Source organism: Zalophus californianus, chromosome 15 (genome assembly GCF_009762305.2).
Source record: "Zalophus californianus isolate mZalCal1 chromosome 15, mZalCal1.pri.v2, whole genome shotgun sequence".
NCBI lineage: Eukaryota > Metazoa > Chordata > Mammalia > Carnivora > Otariidae > Zalophus > Zalophus californianus.
In genome coordinates, this window is record NC_045609.1 from 57,490,258 (window position 1) to 57,506,715 (window position 16,458).

General features: G+C 53.3%; 2 protein-coding genes across 5 annotated transcripts in view; one reads left to right on the forward strand and one right to left on the reverse strand.

Moving 5' to 3' along the window:
• ZFYVE27 (zinc finger FYVE-type containing 27) overlaps positions 1–8,034 on the forward strand; it is a 30,646-nt gene extending 22,612 nt beyond the window's left edge. For all 3 annotated transcript variants that reach the window (XM_027592214.2, XM_027592275.2, XM_027592257.2), the window contains one exon: positions 7,575–8,034. In XM_027592214.2, the coding sequence (XP_027448015.2) occupies positions 7,575–7,699 (125 nt within the window). In that variant the 3' untranslated portion in view covers positions 7,700–8,034. The remainder of the gene's footprint in view (positions 1–7,574) is intronic.
• Positions 5,566–10,784, reverse strand: SFRP5 (secreted frizzled related protein 5). Of its 2 annotated transcripts, none has more exons than XM_027592307.1 (3): positions 9,911–10,784; positions 8,146–8,223; positions 5,566–6,668 (listed from the first exon to the last, which is right to left on the reverse strand). In XM_027592307.1, the coding sequence occupies exons 1-3, from the start codon at positions 10,431–10,433 to the stop codon at positions 6,322–6,324; spliced, it is 948 nt and encodes a 315-aa protein (XP_027448108.1). In that variant the 5' UTR covers positions 10,434–10,784; the 3' UTR covers positions 5,566–6,321. The 2 variants fall into 2 exon arrangements, with proteins under 2 accessions (XP_027448108.1, XP_035580090.1); XM_035724197.1 differs by having other exon boundaries at positions 9,887–10,784.
• Between the last annotated feature and the right edge of the window lie 5,674 nt (positions 10,785–16,458).

The following is a 16,458-nucleotide window of genomic DNA, read 5'->3' on the forward strand; positions in this document are numbered from 1 at the left end:
CTACCATCCTGGCACTCTTAAGGACAAGACAGCTCTGTCCTGGATGGCTTAGAACAGTGTTTGTTTTTTGTTTGTTGTTTTTTTAAACCAGAGACTAATCTTAGACTATTACTCAGGAAAGCATCTGAGGCCAAAGTGTAGTTTGAAAAAGCAGAGGCAATATTATTTTGGGAAAACAAAAACGATGCGTAGTGTTGGTGAAGTAGTCTGTACCACGCATAGCCTTTGGAACATGGGATTCTGGGGCTTGGGAAACTTGGGTTTTATCATCGGGTCTTGGCTGGGTCTTCCCACTGAAGGGAAGCCAGGGGGCCGCCTCCTTGTCCCTTTACAGTGTGTGTGAGGGCCTCAGTGAGAGCAGGCTGGGGAGGCACAACTTGCAAGTGCAGGTCCCACTGGGAAAATGAAGCCACGGCGGTTGGATTGTGTCTTGCAGCTGGCTGGGGTCCACAGTGTGGAGAGGACTGAATGCGAGGTGGCCTGGAGGACACTCTTCATAGTAGAACTGGATGCTTGGTTTAAAAGATGCCCCCAGTTTGCTCTCAGGCACCCATTGGGAGGAATAGTAGCCAGGTTTTGCTCCAGCTCTGGTACCCATTGGGGCAGACTTGGGACAGGCAGCCAGCTCCCACAGCCTGGCTTGAGTTGAGGGTTCTGTTGATCTTTTTGTGGTTTGGTAGGGATAGGGAACGATCTGTGGTGAGCCTTGGCAGACTTTGAACTGGTCCTGGTTTCTGGGGTCTTCAGAATTTGTAGTTGTTGATCTCCTGGCCCTCGGGGCTCAAGCCCAAGAAAGCTCCATTTTCATGCCCTGTCTCCATGGAACCTTCGAGGTACCCCTTTTGAGAGGCCCTGGCTCCAGTGTCTATCGTATAGCTGGTGGCTGGCTCTAAGACCATGATAACAACTACTTTGTTTTATTTTATTTTATATCTTGGATGTTATTTTATTACTTTTTAAAAAAATTTTTATTTGTCAGAGAGAAAGAGCATGAGTAGGGAGAGCTGCAGGCAGAGGGAGAAGCAGGCCTCATGCTCAGCAAGAAGCCCAATGTGGGACTCGATCCCAGGACCCCAGGATCATGACCTGAGCCGAAGGCAGATGCATAATTGACTGAACTACTGGGCCACCCAGGCGTCCCAACACCTACATTTATTGAGCGCTGTGCCAGGCAACATGCTGAGCGTGTCATTCTTATTTAAACCTCATGACAATCCCAAAAGCTAGCTTCTGTTATTAACTCCATTTAACTGATGAGTAAAGTGAAGGCCTGGAGAGGTTACGGAACCTGCCCGAGGTCATGTAGCTAGTAGGCCGTGGAGCCAGGGTGTGAATTGTGCCAGGGGTGCTTGGAGAGGTCTTATCAGGGAAACTTTGGGTGAACATACAATCCTGGCTGTCGCCCTCTCCTCTGTTCTGCCTTGCCCCCACTAGCTCCAGGATCTTCTGAGCCACTGAGCTAATAGGGGCCTGCCCATCCCGAGCCCTAGCAAAGTAGGCTCAGTCTCCAGAGGAACAGAGGCAGCCTTGTGGCAGGAGCTCCCCACCCCCAGCACCACCTCCCTTGTTTGGGTCTGTTTCAACACCCCAGAGCAGCACATTCCATTCTCTGGCACAGCTGGGGGTTGGGGATTCCGGATTCCCCAGGCTGCCTGCTTTCTTCAGGGCCCCAGCAGAGCCTGCTGTCTGGGCTGGAGTACTGGGTCCCAGCCACATACATTCCAGCAGCAACCACCCCCCCATGTTGGATTTCCCAAGGAGTGAACTTTAGCCAGGATTACAGCCGACTAAACAGTTGTGGGTTGTGAGCTTCCTTTGTGGGGCTCAAGAGCCTGGATGCTGATGGGGCTTAGAGGGGAGGAGGGGGTCAGGGGTGGGCTGCTTTGGGGCAGGAGAAAAGCTGCATTCTGAGGCTGGCTCCCCTGCTGCTGACAGGGCCCTTGGTGTGGGCTCTGAGCAGGGCTCCCGGAAATCTTCCAGCGAGGCAGGGTGGCAGATAGTCTGTTCCCCCCCACCCCCCGCCCCGCCTCCGCTTGGCTTTGCCCTATGCAGGCAGTAGTATAGTGGTTAAGAACCCGGGGTCAAATTCTAGTACCACTCTTACGTACAAGCTGTGTGTCCTTCAATAAGCTCATTAACCTCTCTGAACCTCAGCCTCCTCATCGTTAAAAAGGGCTGTTGGCAGGCTTAAATTAGAATACCAGAGTGAGGGGCACCTGGGTAGCTCGGTTGAGTATCCAGCTCAGGTCATGATCTCAGGGTTGTGAGATTGAGCCCCACATCGGGCTCTACACTCAGCACAGGGTCTGCTTGAGGATTCTCTCTCCCTCTCCCTCTGCCCCTCCCCTCTCATATGGGTGTGCTTGCTCACTCTCTACCCCCCACCCCATAAAATAAATAAATAAAATCTTTAAAAAGAAAAAAATAAGAATACCAGCCAGAGTGCTTGGAGTAGTGCCTGCCACCCAGCATGGGCTTGATATTTATTCTAGTATTACATGTCTTCTCCTCTCTGTTGGCTTACATACCCTCCGGGGGTGTATTTTCTGAAGTAAAATGCCAAATGTAGGTTCTGTCTTGAAAGTAACAACTCTGGGTTTTAGGTGAGATGTTCCTGTCTTCCCTACCTTCCTGCCAGTAGTATTTCTTAGTTAACAAATCAGTTAGGAATGTACTGTTATGTGCAAGGCACCGTGCTATCCAGGTCAAGGCCTTAGGTTAGGAAAAATACTAATTACCATTTAATGAATATCTTCTAAATGCTGGGTGCTGGTTCCAGGAACTTTTCACATATTTCCCCACTGAACACTCAGCCACCCTGTGAAATAGACATTATTATTCCATTTTATAGTTGGGCAGTGTTCCCAGTGTCACATGGTCACTAAGTCACAGTATTGGAACTCAAACTGGGCTCTACTACCTCTTTTCACCTGATCCTGAGTATTTTTTTTTTTAAGATTTATTTTTTAGAGTCAGGGGAGGGGCAGAGACAGGGAGAGAAGCAGACTCCCAGCTGAGTGTGGAGCCCTATGCGGAGCTCAATCTCATGAGATCATGACCTGAGCCGAAATGAAGAGTCAGATGCTTAACTGACTGAGCCACCCAGGCACCCCCTGATCTCGAGTATTTAGCCGCCCACCCCAGATTTTTCCTGTTCTTTATCAGAACTCTGATTTTGTACCCAACTGAAACACCTGACTTCTTCTGCTCCCTTGCAAATAGGGGTGGCCATGTGACTTCATTCTGGCGGGTGAGCTAAAAGTGGAAATCTACCAGGTGGGACTTTGTTGGGAAAATACTGTTTTCCTGATCAAAAGGGCCGGAGGCAGCTGACTCGCTGTTTTTGCTCTCATTCCCTGCCTTGCTGCCTGGACTGTGGTTAGGAGTGGGGAGGAGGGGGCACTGTTTGTAACCACAAGAACAGAAGCCACCCCCTGGCAAAGCTGGAAGAAAGAATGAGTCTGGGACTTGGACCTCGTGCCTGGCTGTCTCCAGACCTCTGGTATGGAGAAGCCCCACTGTTTCTTGGGGTTTCTGTTAGATGCAGTTGTTTGCTGACACAGCCCAGATGCTCGCTGGACAGCACCAGCTGTCTGTCTCCGGACTGGCTGGGAGGGAGGGAGCGTGTTGTGACTGAAGGAAATGAAGGGCGGGCTCAGGCCTTGTGGGGGCTCCCCTTGTTTTGGGGAGGATTCTTCTTGGTGAATCTGACAGCAGATGTTGGGGACGGAGCCGACATACAGAGCTTGACCCCTGTGTTGGGGGTGGCTGAGGACTGTCTTGCTGGGGCTTCCCGGGATGGGCGAGGAGAGTCTCTCCCCCGTTTGCTCCATCTCCCTGGCTGCCAGCACCTGACAGAGGTCAGTATTGTGCTTCTGCCAGAAGTAGCTGGAGTCCTGTGTGTTCAGTGGAAAAATAATCCCTGGTCCTGGTTGACCATAGAAGTGTCCGTAAATATTTGGTTGGGGTAGGAGGCTGGGAGACAAGGGGCAGATTCAGGGAGCTGGTGGGCTGGGCAGACTTTGGGTGAGGGTGGGCGGCGGTGGCTTCCTCAGAGTTGTGGAGAAACCAGCAGGCCTCTGCTGCTCCTGACCTGTGGTGAGGCCACCTGCCTGCCCAGGGAGGTGATTTATGGGCAGGCTGTCAGACCACCTGTTAGCTCACACTGGCCCCACAGCAGAATTTGGGCCCTTTGGCCTTTCTCGATTCTCTGTGGCAACATGCTTCTCTGAGAGCCTTGGAAGCCAAGTCCTCACAAGAGAACGTGGCTGGATTGTCTTAGAGGAGCAGGAAGCCTTGACTGGACTTGGCAGCTGGACCCTCGCTGGTGAGGAAAGCTGCTCTGGGGGTGTCCCCAGCCCCCTGACAAATCCCCGGGTCTCCTTCCTGGCACCACCCCTTCCAAATGCTGGACATTTGAGTGGCAGGAGCCTGTTGCCTCCATTTCAGGCCTTCTCCCCTCCCTGCCCCATTCAGCTCCAGGTAGCAGCACCATCTGCTCTGAGCTCGCTGAAGAAGCCCTCAGTTACGATAGCTGCTTCCTTCCCAGTATGCAGGACCGAGACCCTTCCAGCCTGAGGTCACCTCAGCCCCTCACCCTTCTCTTGCCTTAGCTGTTGGCTTATCTAGATTGAGGTTTTCTTTCTTTCTTTTTTTTTTTAAAGATTTTATTTATTTATTTGGGAGAAAGTGAGTGAGAGCACAAGCCAGGGTGTGGAGGGTGGGGAGGCAGAGGGAGAGAGGGAAGCAGACTCCCTGCTAAACCAAGCAGAGAGCCAGATGTGGGGCTCGATCCCAGGACCCTGGGATCAGACCCGAGCAGAAGGCAGCTAGCTGCTTAACCGACTGAGCCACCCAGGCGCCCCTAGATCGAGGTTTTCAACCCAGGCTGCATACCACCCCAGGGAGCATCTAGAGATTCAGATTTCTGTGCCCCCTCCAGAGATTCCGATTTAATTGGTGTAGAGTGGGGCCCCCTATTTTGCAAAAGCTCTCTAGATGATTTGAAGTTTTATGTGTTAAAATGCGGTTTCTGATACAGTAGGCCTAGTATGTGCTTCTGACCGGCTCCTGGGGGTGCTGCTCCTCTGATCCCTGTGGCACAGGTCGACCCCATTCTCCCCTGCAGGTCGGGACCAGTGCCCAGGGCGGTCTGAGTGCCCAGGGGAAGGAGTTGACACGTTTAGGCCCTTGGCTCTTCAGGGTAGTTCCCTGTGGCCCAGGCTTCTTGGGATCTGAGGAGCACGCAGCGTCAGGGACATGCTGCAGGACTGTGGGAGCCTTCTGACCGTGGGAGAAGGCTGGGTGGGGATCTTGGTGTCTCTCTCCCTCTTCAGGAACAAAGGGACGGTCATCTCCATTCCTCACTGGGTGATGGGGATGAGAAGGGTGATGCTCACCCTGTGCTCTCAGGGGATCCTGCAAGAACATGGGCATTGCAAGTATGTCTGTGTGGACAGGCCGTGGGTTAGGACAAGGGCCTCTTTCCAGAAGTCCCTTCTGAACCTCCCTCTGCCCACCTTTGGGGACCAGCTGACAAAGAAAGAACCTAGTCGAAACCAACTGTTGTTTTTTTTTTTTTATTTAATTAAAAACTTAAAAAACAAAACAAAACATTAGCAACCAAACCTTGCCTGCGTCAGATCTAGTACCTGTGGCCTTGCAGCGGTGGCGATAACTTACCATCAGGGTAACGGACATGTGGAGGCTGAGGGACGAACCCCAAAAAGCAGCCTCTGGGAGGGGGTCTGGGCTGGGCTTCTCTCCAGTCTAGCAGGAAGGGAAAGGGTCAGAGATGGGGAAGGTGGGGAACTGTGGCTGGAGGGCACTGTGACCCTAGTGCCTCTCCTTTGGGGACTATGATGACACGAGTGGGCAGTGGAGGTAGGGAACTGTCCCCCAAATAGCTCAGCCTAATACTGAGACTTTTCCTCTTCAAGGTGAGGCCTCACCACCAACAGAGGGGAGCTGACACCATGATCTACTTGGGAATCTGCCTCAGGCTGCTCAGAGCCCCTCCATGCTTCCCTCGCTCTCTCCTCCACCTACTTTCCAAAACCCTGGGTTCCTTCCCAAATGAGAAAGCCTTGCTCCTAAGAGAAGTCCCCAGGGACCCCAGAACCCCTCAGTCATGGACAGCTCAGGCTCCATGCCCATTCCTCAGGGCCTGTGCTGGTAACGACACTGCATGAAACCACTTAGGCAGGGGCTGAGTCAGCCTGGGAGTAGGGGTGAGGCCAAGTGGGCAGGAAGAGAGAGTGCCCCAGGGCTGGGGAGAGGGCAAGGCACAGCTGGCTGTGGTGGGGCAGGGAGGAGTGCCCTTCAGTGGGGTTCAGCAGCCCCATAGAAGAAGGGGTAGTAGAGGGAGCAGGGGTAGGAGAACATGAATTTGACCGCGAACTTCATCTCCTTATTCTTCCTGTCCCAGCGGTAGACGGCCATGAGCAGCAGCTGCCCGTCCACTTGGCGGCCCATGAGCAGGAAGCTGCCGGTCAGGCTGTCCAGCTGTGGGCAGGGGCAGCTGGCGCCGCTCTTCATGTGCAGCACCAGCCTCTTGGTGTCCTTGCGCTTCAAGGGGCCTGGCTTGAGTAGCTGCTTCTTTTTCTGGGCTCCAATCAGCTTCCGGTCCCCATTCTCTATCTTGATCTCCTTGATGCGCATTTTAACCACTGTGTGTGTGTGCGCCGAGGGGGGAGACAGAGGGGCAGGGTGAGAACGGGCAGGTCTGCTCAGGATGCTCTTGGGCCCTCAGCTGGTGCCTGTGCCTTAAGTTCCTAGCCTGGGCCTTGGGGTGGTAGACTTCATGATCCCTAGGATCATGGAATCCAAATGGGATTTCTGGCTGTGTGTGTGTGTGTGTGTGTGTGTGTGTGTGTGTGTGTATGTGTGTGTGTGTGTAGCAGTGATAGGGTGGGCTGGTAAATGTTTGACAGCTAGCCCTGGGGAGGGGTTCTGCTCTGTGGCACGTGCTGGTTTCCATGGGGTAAATGCCCACTGCCCCCATGGCCCACCGCATCACGGAGCGCTGGGTTGAGCAGCATGCACACAACCAGCTCTTGCTGGTGTGAACACACCACTGTAATCTGTGTCAGACTGTACAGTATGGGTGGGAGTGTGCTGTTTGGTGCTGTGTGGTTGATGTATGAGAGTATGTCTGTGGTGTGTCTGGAGGGTGGGGGAGGTGCTTGAAGGCCAGAGTTGGGTCGGGGTGACCATCCAGGGCACACAAGGTGGCTGTAGAGAGCCTAGTACAGTTGGGGATTGGGAGTCTGGAACTTGGGGGGTCACTTAGGCTAGTCTCCCCTTTCTTCAGGCCTCTGGATCCGCATCTCTGTGAGCAGCCAGGGAGATGCCAGAGAATGACTCTGTTCACCCAGGGAAGGAAATGGTTATAAAATCTTTCTTTCAATCTCTCTCTTTCTCTCCTTACCCACTCTCTTTTTCTCTCTTGGACACACACACACACACACACACACACACACACACCTTGCAATAGGAGTATCCTCTTTCCAAACAGACTAATGACATAAAAGACTAAAGTAAGGATTTCATTGCGATCTCTTTTTTACAAACAGGGAGGCTAAGACAAAACAGCAGCCAGCTTGGCAAAGGCCACATGCCGGCTCGTGTGGTCCTGACTAGACTTGGCTCACTGTCCCAGGAATGGAGAGGCTCCAGGATGAAGGCGTGGGACAAGTGACCGCAGCTCCCCTGGCCAGAGGTGCATCGGGTACCACGCAGAGGTGCCCAGGGACGAGGGTGCTGCACTTCCATCCTGGGTCCCAGCTCTTTCCCTTCCATCTCCAGGCTTAGCTTGCTTCTCCCAAAGAGAATCCAGCCCTGGAGGGCCCTCTGTGGGCAGGTGCCGAGGGAGGGCTGCAGGAGCCTTGGCCAGGGGTTGGTTTTGGGGCCCATGGACCATGGCCTTGAGGGGCTTCTGAAGCCCCTGGGATGACCTGCAAAATGAGGTGCATTTCTTTGGCCAGACGGTTCATGGTCATGATCAGATTCTAAAAGGGACCCATGATGCAAAAACTGTTAGTATTCACTATGATGGTTGTGGACATGGGTGTTTGTTGTGTGTGTGTATGTGTGTGTCAAGAAGGAGAGGAATTGGGGCAGTGGCCACGTGGGCTCCACACTCACCGAAGTCGCTGGAACACATCTGCTCCATGAGGCCGTCGGCACTGTGCTCCATCTCACACTGGGCACAGATCTTGGTCACTGAAGAGAGAAGCAGGGGTGGGGTCTGATGAGGGGAGGCTGATGAGGGGATCGGAGTCCGAAAAGCCACTCAAGAGTACGGGCTTACCCCACTGAGGAGCCACCTCCCCCTGCCAAGCCCCCACTCTCATCAGGAAATGGGATGATGGTAACGGTGCTCACTGAGTAGTTGTGAGGTTCCAAAAGAGACAACATTGCACGGGGACAAAACTGCCCCCATGGGCACAATTGCTCCATGACCCTGGCAACTGCTACCATGATGTGCGTTGTCTTCTTCTAAACTTTGTTTCATTTAATCCTCAGCCTATGAAGTAGGTTTTATTAAAGAAAAGAAAACCGAGGCCGAGTGGTACCCAAGTCTGCAGTACTATTGTGAACTGACCTTAGAATTCAGGATTTGTGACTCCCAGGCTAGTGCCGGGATGGGGGTAGGCACACAGGGTCCCCGCGGGTGGCAGGGTAGGGACTGTGGTAAACTGAAGAGCATCACCGTCTGAGGTGGGCAGCTTCACATTGCCAGAACTTTTGGTTTTTCAAGGGAAGCCCAGACTCTTAATTTTTATATGAAATATTCTCAGTTTTATTGTTAGCCACACAAACACTTCAGGCTGCCTCTGGTTCTCAGGCCACCACACAGCACCTGCCCTCTGTCCTGTATCTCTGCCTCCGGGTGGGTGCCCCCATCACAGGGGAAAGCGGGCTTCAGAGAGGGCAGGGCCTGGTGGGATTCCGAGCCGGAGCCCAGGACTTCTTGCCTTCCAGGCTCTTAATACGTGGCTTCCAAGAAAACCAGAAAAGGAACCATGCTGGGATCCCTGCTAGGGACTGCGCTGTCTCTGCTTGAGCTGGCTCTCTCCCCTGCTTCCTGGTCCCATTTCCAATCCAAGAACAGGGGTGTCTCTTAACGCTCCCCAGTCACAGGACCCCAACCCAACTGACTCTCAGGAGGAGAGTAGGACCAAGGGCTGTGTGGATGAAGTTAGACCTGGGGGAGGGGTGGGTAGGGTGTGGTGAGTCCAGTTGCTTTTTGGGGGTTGGGTCAGATGGGAAAACGGGAAAGCAGCGCTGCCCCTCGGGGGAGTCCCAGCATCAGGGTCTCCTTAGACTCTTGAATCAACTGCCCAGACAAAACTTTTCTCAGTGCCACTTTTTATTCTCCTGTCTGGTGCCCAGCTTAGGCTTACTCTGTTTGCAAGGAGTTTGGCATTTGGGGGTGGGGGGTGCACAGTGAAGGGAGGCTGAGACCGAGGAGGCATTAGGGGTAATGGGTCTCGGGGTGGGTGGGAGGTGGCACTGAGGATCTCACAGGTTTCTGGAACCTGAGCTCACTTCCTATGTTACTTATGGAAAAACTGAGGCTCAAAGTTAAGCAACTCCTAAGGGCTCCTTTTCAGTGGCAGAGCCTGGCAATCTGCTCTTTCTTCTGCACTGAGCTTTACCCGAAGTTCTCCCAGTCTGGGGGGATTGGGGAAGCCTGTGGGAGAATTTAGGGTTCCCAGGTACAGAAAATGGTGTGTGTGTGTATAGGTAGGCTGGGGTGGAGGGGGGTGGGAGGCAATTCCCGGGGCATGCAGGGCTGAGCAAAGGCTGTGTGCGGTGTGTGTGTGTGTGTGTAAGGGGGTGGCACCTCCGGGGGCCTCGCGGGCACCCGGGGCGTCGGAGCGCGCGGGGGCGGCGGCGGCGCTACCTGGAGGCGCGGTGGCAGGCAGGTGTCCGAACTGCATAGTGATGCAGAGGTCGTTGTCCAGGGGGAACTTGTGGCAGTGCAGCATCTCGGGCCAGGGGAAGCCGTAGGCCTCCATGAGCGGCGCGCAGCCGGCGCGCACGGCCTCGCACAGCGAGCGGCACGGATAGATGGGCCGGTCGAGGCAGACGGGCGCGAAGAGAGAGCAGAGGAAGACCTGTGTGTCGGAGTGGCAGCGCTTGGCCAGCAGCGGCAGCCAGCTGCTCGCCTGCTGCTTCACCTCGGCCAGGCTCTCGTGCTCCAGCAGGTTGGGCAGCCGCATGCGCTTGTAGCCCACCGTGTGGCAGAGCGGCAGGTCCGCGGGGATGTCGAGGCACTGCGGCGGCTTGGAGTACGCGCGCCCGTGCAGCGGCTCCGCCTGCCACCCATAGTAGTCGTACTCCTGGGCGCGCGCCGGCGCCCCTTGCAGCGCCCCCAGCAGCAGCGCCAGCGCGGCCGCCCGCGCGCCCCCCGCCGTCGCCTGCATGGTGCGCGGCGTCCTCAGAGGCCCCGGAGTGCGCCCGCCGCCCTGCCGCTCCCCTGCAGCCGCCGCCACCGCCGAGGTGGCCCGAGTGGTGGCAGCCTTCGCTCCGCTTGCGGGCGCACCGAGTGATCCTGGCACCTCCCACTTCGGGGCTCCGGCCCCAGCCTCGCCGCGCGCCCCAGCCAATCTCCAGCCGCCCGCCCCCCCGCCTGCGGGCCCAGGCCGGGAGGCGAGGTGGAGCCCCCCTCGGCCCCTCCCGCCGGCTCCCGCGCGTCCCGCCCCGGCTTGTGCGCCCCTCTCCCGTGCCCCGGCTCCCCTGCCTCAGCGCCGGGCTCGCCTTGCGCCTCTCCTGGGGGCTCCCTCACCTCCCTGGGCATTTCCTCGCCGATCGCTTTCTCCATCCTTCCTCCTTATCTCCCTCCGCCACAGCCTCTCCTGTTCCTTTTCTCACTCACTTCACTTGCTTATCTGCCCGTCTCGGCCTTTCCCCCTCCGCTCTGCTTTCTCTTTCCTGACACCTCGGTTCTCCCTTTTCCTGGCAGGAGGCTCCTGGCTGCCCACACCCTCTGTTCCAGGAGGGCAGTTCTTCACCTGTCCGTCCTCAAGCATGTGTTTGAGCTCCTGCCTGGTGCCGGGCACTGTGCTGCTGGCTGCTGGGGGAATCAGAGATGGATCTGACCCAGGACCCCCCACCTCCAGGGACACCGTAGCCTAGTGGGGGCGAAGGTAATCATAACTGCCATTCAGTGAGCTCTAAGTGCCGTAGACACTGCGCAGCACTTCACGGCCTTATCACCAGCTATTTCTATTGATAGCTAATACTTCTTGGGTACTTACTGTGTCTGTTCTAAGCACATTGCATAAGTTACCCCATTTAATTCTCACAGTAATGGTATAATAAGGCGAGTGGGTACTGTTATTATCTTCACTTTACAGATAAAGGTAGCCAGGCAAAGAGAAGTTAAGTGAGGATAGGGGCCAGGACTTGACCCTTGGTGGTCTGGTTCCAGAGTCAGAACCCGGGTGACACCAGGAGGTCTGGATTCTGAGTCTGCAGGCTGGCTGGCTTTGGGGGCCTTCAGGTGAAGTAACCGGCCCTCAGTCACACACTAATGGGTGAGGGAGCCAGGATTTGAATCCAGGTCTGGGCTCCAAAGGCCAGGGCTTAACTACTTTGCCCTAAGATAAATTCCAGCCTAGGCCAGGACAGGCTGCAGGAGGAGGAAGGAATTGAGAATATCCAGGTTTGGGATGGGACCCCATGTTTGGGGTCTTTTCCTTCTGTCTGGGTCCTACCTTCTATTGGCTTTCCTGTGGGAGGAGCTTTGGAGAAATGCTTGAGGGTCGGAGAACTTCTTGAGAGCCTGACCTGAGACCTGACCTCCCCAGTCTTTGGTGGGGAGGTCCGCTGGGAAGGTGTCTTGCAGGAGGGCTTGGGGCACTCTGGGGGCTGGATCTGCACTTGACCCCCTCCACTTCTGCTCTTACCTCTCCTACCCCCTATCCTCCTGAAAATTTCCAAGGCTCCTGTCTTCCCATGATCTGTCCTTGCAGTAGTAGTGGAGAGAGGGGAGGGGCCACTCTTCTTAACATTCAGCAGACACACACGAAGCACCTACTGTGTACAAGGTGTGGGGTGTGGTGTACACACCACAGGTAGGGATCCAGAAATGCAGAAGACATAGTCCCTGCTTCATCTGATCTAGTGTGAGAAAAAGACAAAAGGCAGGGCAGAGGGCACAGAAGGACATTCAGCAGACAGAGCCCAGGGTGGGTTCAGGCGAAAGAGCACAAAGAGGTTCTGTGGATGACCTGCCAGAAGGTAAGGGACCCCTCCCTGTCGGCCTAGGCAGTGGGGTGTAGTAATGGTGCAAGAGCCTCGACTTTGCAGGCAAAAAGAGCCAGGTTGAAGGCCAAGTGCATACTCACTGAGTGACCTTAGGCAAGTACTTAGCCATTCCAGCCATCCATTGTCTTGTTTGTAAAGTGGAACACTCTCAACAGTTACTGTGAGGGGCAAACCAAATGGTTCATGGAAAGAAAGCCTCCTGCACAGTGCCAGCACATAATAGGCACCTAGGAATGGAAGATCTCTAAGGGATGTATGCCATCAGGGTGAAAATGTGATGTGTGTTCTGCAGGCTCCTTTGGATACCTTGGCCCTGGCTCTGGTTTGGGACCCTGAGCAGTAATTCTGTTCCCTGTGCTCCAGCTGATCCTTATCCCTGCTTTAGGCTTGGCAGGGCTTCTGCACCCCCGGGGGGACATGTGGTCTTGGGCACTGGCAGGGGTGTTGGCGCTCCCCTGGTGATGTGCAAGGTGCTGGCTCCCTAGGCAGCTGGTCACCCTCTGCTGGTCTTGGAGGCCCAGTGCCTGGCCTGGACAGCAGGAGGCATTGTTCCTGCTGCTGGTTCTCTAAGAACCACACGCGGGAAGAGCCAGGTGAGTCATACCTGGCAGCTCCAGGGGCTGCTAAGGGCAGAGGCGCCAGGCTGGGAGCCACCTGGAAGATGATAGGCCGTCTATACCTGACAACTCTGCCTTGGGGACCCCCCAAGGCTCCCTGACATGGTGAGATTAAGGAAGGAAGGCCTTCCCAGGAATGCAGCCCAGGTGGGGGCTGTGCCATGGGGCAGTCATTCAGGAAGATCTTCTGCTGCGGCCGAGTCAGTGGGTAACCTTGGCTCTGTGGCCCGAGCGAGCAGGGAGGAGGCTGCACTGGTGTGCTGCCTCTTCCCGATGAGGCTGTTCCAGGACCTAGGCCGCTGTGTGGAACACCTGGCAAGCTGGGCATCTGTCCATCCTGGAGCTTCTGCGGTCTGTCCAGGTGCACATTGCCCCCAGCTCATGGAAAGGACCGTTTGTTAAAATAAATAAATAAATAAACAAATAAATAAATAAATAAATAAATGTGAATTTGTGGTTTGTTGTGAGCAAAATTCTACATAGATACCTCTTAGATCAACCTTGGTAATTATGTTATCAAATCCTACATTTTTCTGCCTTTTTATTGCCTGCTTTAGTGACTCTCTAAGTGTGGTCAGGGTTCTCCTGAGGGTCCCCAAATCCTTTTCAGGGAGTCTACAAGGTCAAAATTGTGTGCAATTCAAGGATTCACTCTAAGTACAAGATAGATCAATGGATCTTAAGGTAACAGAGTAAGAAAAGTTTATGGCTACGGATTCAGGTTCTACATTACAACCAACATTTAAGGAACGGCCACATGGCAATATTTTAGTAGTATCAAAGAAGAATATCTATAGTGTCTGAAAAGGCTGTTAAAATATTCTCTTTTGCTGCTACATTTCTGTGTGAGGCCAAATTTTCTTCATATACTGCGACCAAAACAACATGTAATAACAGATTGAGTGCAGAAGGAGGTATGAAAATCTCAGTCTATTAAGCCAGATGTGAAAGAGATTTGCAAAAATTAAGACAATGCCACTCTTTATTTTTTTGTTTTGTTTTGTGAAATGTAATTATTTTTCACAGATTTTGTTATTTATCTTCACATATAATGGGTTTATTTTTGTTACTTTAAGTGAATTAATAAATAAAATTTCTCTCAGTTTTAGTTTTAAACATGGTAAATATTGGTAGGTATAAAAGCACATAAACAGAAGGTCTTTAATCTAAAAACCTCGATCATTTTTAAGAGTGTAAGGGGTTCCTGAGACCAGAAAGTTTAAGAACTGCTGGTTTACTTATTCTGTTCATTTCTTCTCCTTTTTTTTTTAAAGTAATCCGTATACCCAACATGGGGCCAGAACTCACAACCTCAAGATCAAGAGTCACATGCTCTACCGACTGAGCCAGTAGGTGCCCCTATTCTATTGATTTCTGATAGAGGTGTATAAAATCTACTTTGATTGTGGGTTTAGTATTTTTTCCCTTTTTTTTTTTGAATCAGTTTTGCTTTATGTACTCTGAAGCTATGTTGTTATGAGCATAAAGGTTCATGACCATTATATGTTCTGGTTGGATTATAATTTCTGTCTGTATGAAATAGCCTTCTTCATTCCTTTTGGTGCTTTAGCCTTGGGAATAATCATTCCATGAACGAACATTTAACTAGAACCTGCTGTGGGCCCGGCATACACATGAAACAGTGTCAGTTCCTGTGCATGGGGAGAACAGGGACACACAAAGGCAATGTAGTGTGGCAGGAAGAGTCTGGGCTTTGAGTCAGACTGACTGCTGGTGAATTCTGGCCACTTGCTAGCTGTGTGTCCTTGGACATCTGTCTGTCTGTTGAGCTTTGAACCTTAATTTCTTCATGTGTAGAATGAGGTGAAGAACATTTATTTACTGGGTGTCAGTGAAGACTTACTGAGGCAAGGGAAGAGAGGAGCATCCAGCAGAGTGCCTGGCATCTGGGAGCTCTGTGATTAGTACTATAATGGAGCCAAGAATGGGAGATCTGCCCCATTCATGCCTCCTCTCAAGGTCCCCCCAACATCCCTGCTCCCCCCACGCCCGCCCCCCGGGAGAGGCAGTGCATGGCAGGAACCAAGTGTACCAAGCTTGGACTCAGAAGATCTCAGTTGTGTGTTTTCAACTTAATAGCAAGTCCCCCCACACCCTGAGTGTCAGTTTCCTCATCTGTGAGATGGGGAGGACCACCTCTGCCTCACGTTCTCCATGGGGCCATCTTGAGGATCAAATGAAGTAAGGAAGAAGGAGGTTGGGATGATGATGGAGGTGAGGCTGACTTTGTTCTGTCCCAGCCTGTGAGCGAGGTCTGCGAGCACAGGCTTGCCTGCCTCCCAGGAGGGCTAGGATGCCCAAGGTGATGAGACAGAATCTTGTCCTTATTTCAGAGTCTTCGGGAATTATTTGCCTTTTACGATCTCAGTGTTCCCCGCTGAGATACCAGCCTTCATAGCAGTGGTGCCTGCGTGCTCGGCAAAAAGCCCAGCCTGAGTGGCCTGTGTAATTAGGAGAGCTCTTAGAGCTAGCAGGGCCCTGTTGCTATTGTCCACCAGCATCCCCCATCCCCGACCATTGTCTGTGAGAGGAAACTAAACTTGGCCTTCCTGACTCTCAGTCCAGTCCTCTTACTGCCACTCCTACAGCACTGTTTCGCTTTCCATCATTTAGCTTTGTTGATTGTAAAGTCAGCATCTGTCCCGGAGGTCCTCAGCTCTGCAGAGCCTTCCTGCTGCACAGCCTGTGCTCTGGGAAGCAGTTCAGGGGGGCCTGGTTAGGATCTCTGGGGGCCCTGGTAGCCGTGGGGTCCTGCTTGTAGAGGGGCTGGAGCTGGGCTCACCGTCACTGAATCCAGTGGCCAGGGAGGCAAGTCGCAGTCCTCCCTTCTCTGACCCTGGACACTGGCAGGCACACTGGTTGTCCTGGATCTCACGGGAACCAAAGCAGAGGCCAAGCTTGTCTTGGACCGGGGCATATCTAGCTCTAAGAATGCCTGTCTCAAGGGCAACAGGAAGGGTGCGGGTGGGTACTGCTGGTATTCTCTGGCCAGGGCTGGGGATGGAGAGAAGGCTTTTCGCCCTGGGTCCCCAGTACACCGGGGGCCCCCAGGGTCTGGCTGGTAGGCGACCCCAGCTTAGAAGCACATTAGAGAGGCAGCCAAATGTTTTGGCTAAGACCAAGAACTCTGAAGTGAGACTGAATTCTAATTTCAGCAATGCTACTTGACCTTGGGCAGGTTATTGAACCTCTCTGTGCTTCAGCTTTCTTATCTGTAAAATGAGGATAATAAGGATCATTCCTTTCCGGATTATTTAGAGGATTAAAGTTCATTTAACAATTGCTTACAGCAGTGCGGACAGGAAGAGCTGTCTATACAGTTGCTAGTTAATAACACTGTCGTGACAATGGTCTTTAGAGACTGTCACCAAATTCTGTGGCTCCTTGCTCCTAAATTTCTCTTAAATCCACCTGTGCTCTCCCTCCTCCCCACTTGTCCTTCCTCACAGCTCAGGGCTGCTCTCTGGTCTCCCTGTTTTCCAGTCTGCAGGAGGGAACTGGTCACTTTACACTGCTGACCTGCTAGCCTCTCCCTTCAGCT

Coding starts and splice junctions, on each gene's coding strand:
- SFRP5 (XM_035724197.1), bottom strand. CDS start 10,433: ATGCAGGCGACGGCGGGGGGCGCGCGGGCGGCCGCGCTGGCGCTGCTG. Junction 8,224..9,886: donor CGCCGCCGCCGCCCCCGCGC/GCTCCGACGCCC, acceptor TTCTCTCTTCAG/TGACCAAGATCTGTGCCCAG. Junction 6,669..8,145: donor GATGTGTTCCAGCGACTTCG/GTGAGTGTGGAG, acceptor ACACACACACAG/TGGTTAAAATGCGCATCAAG.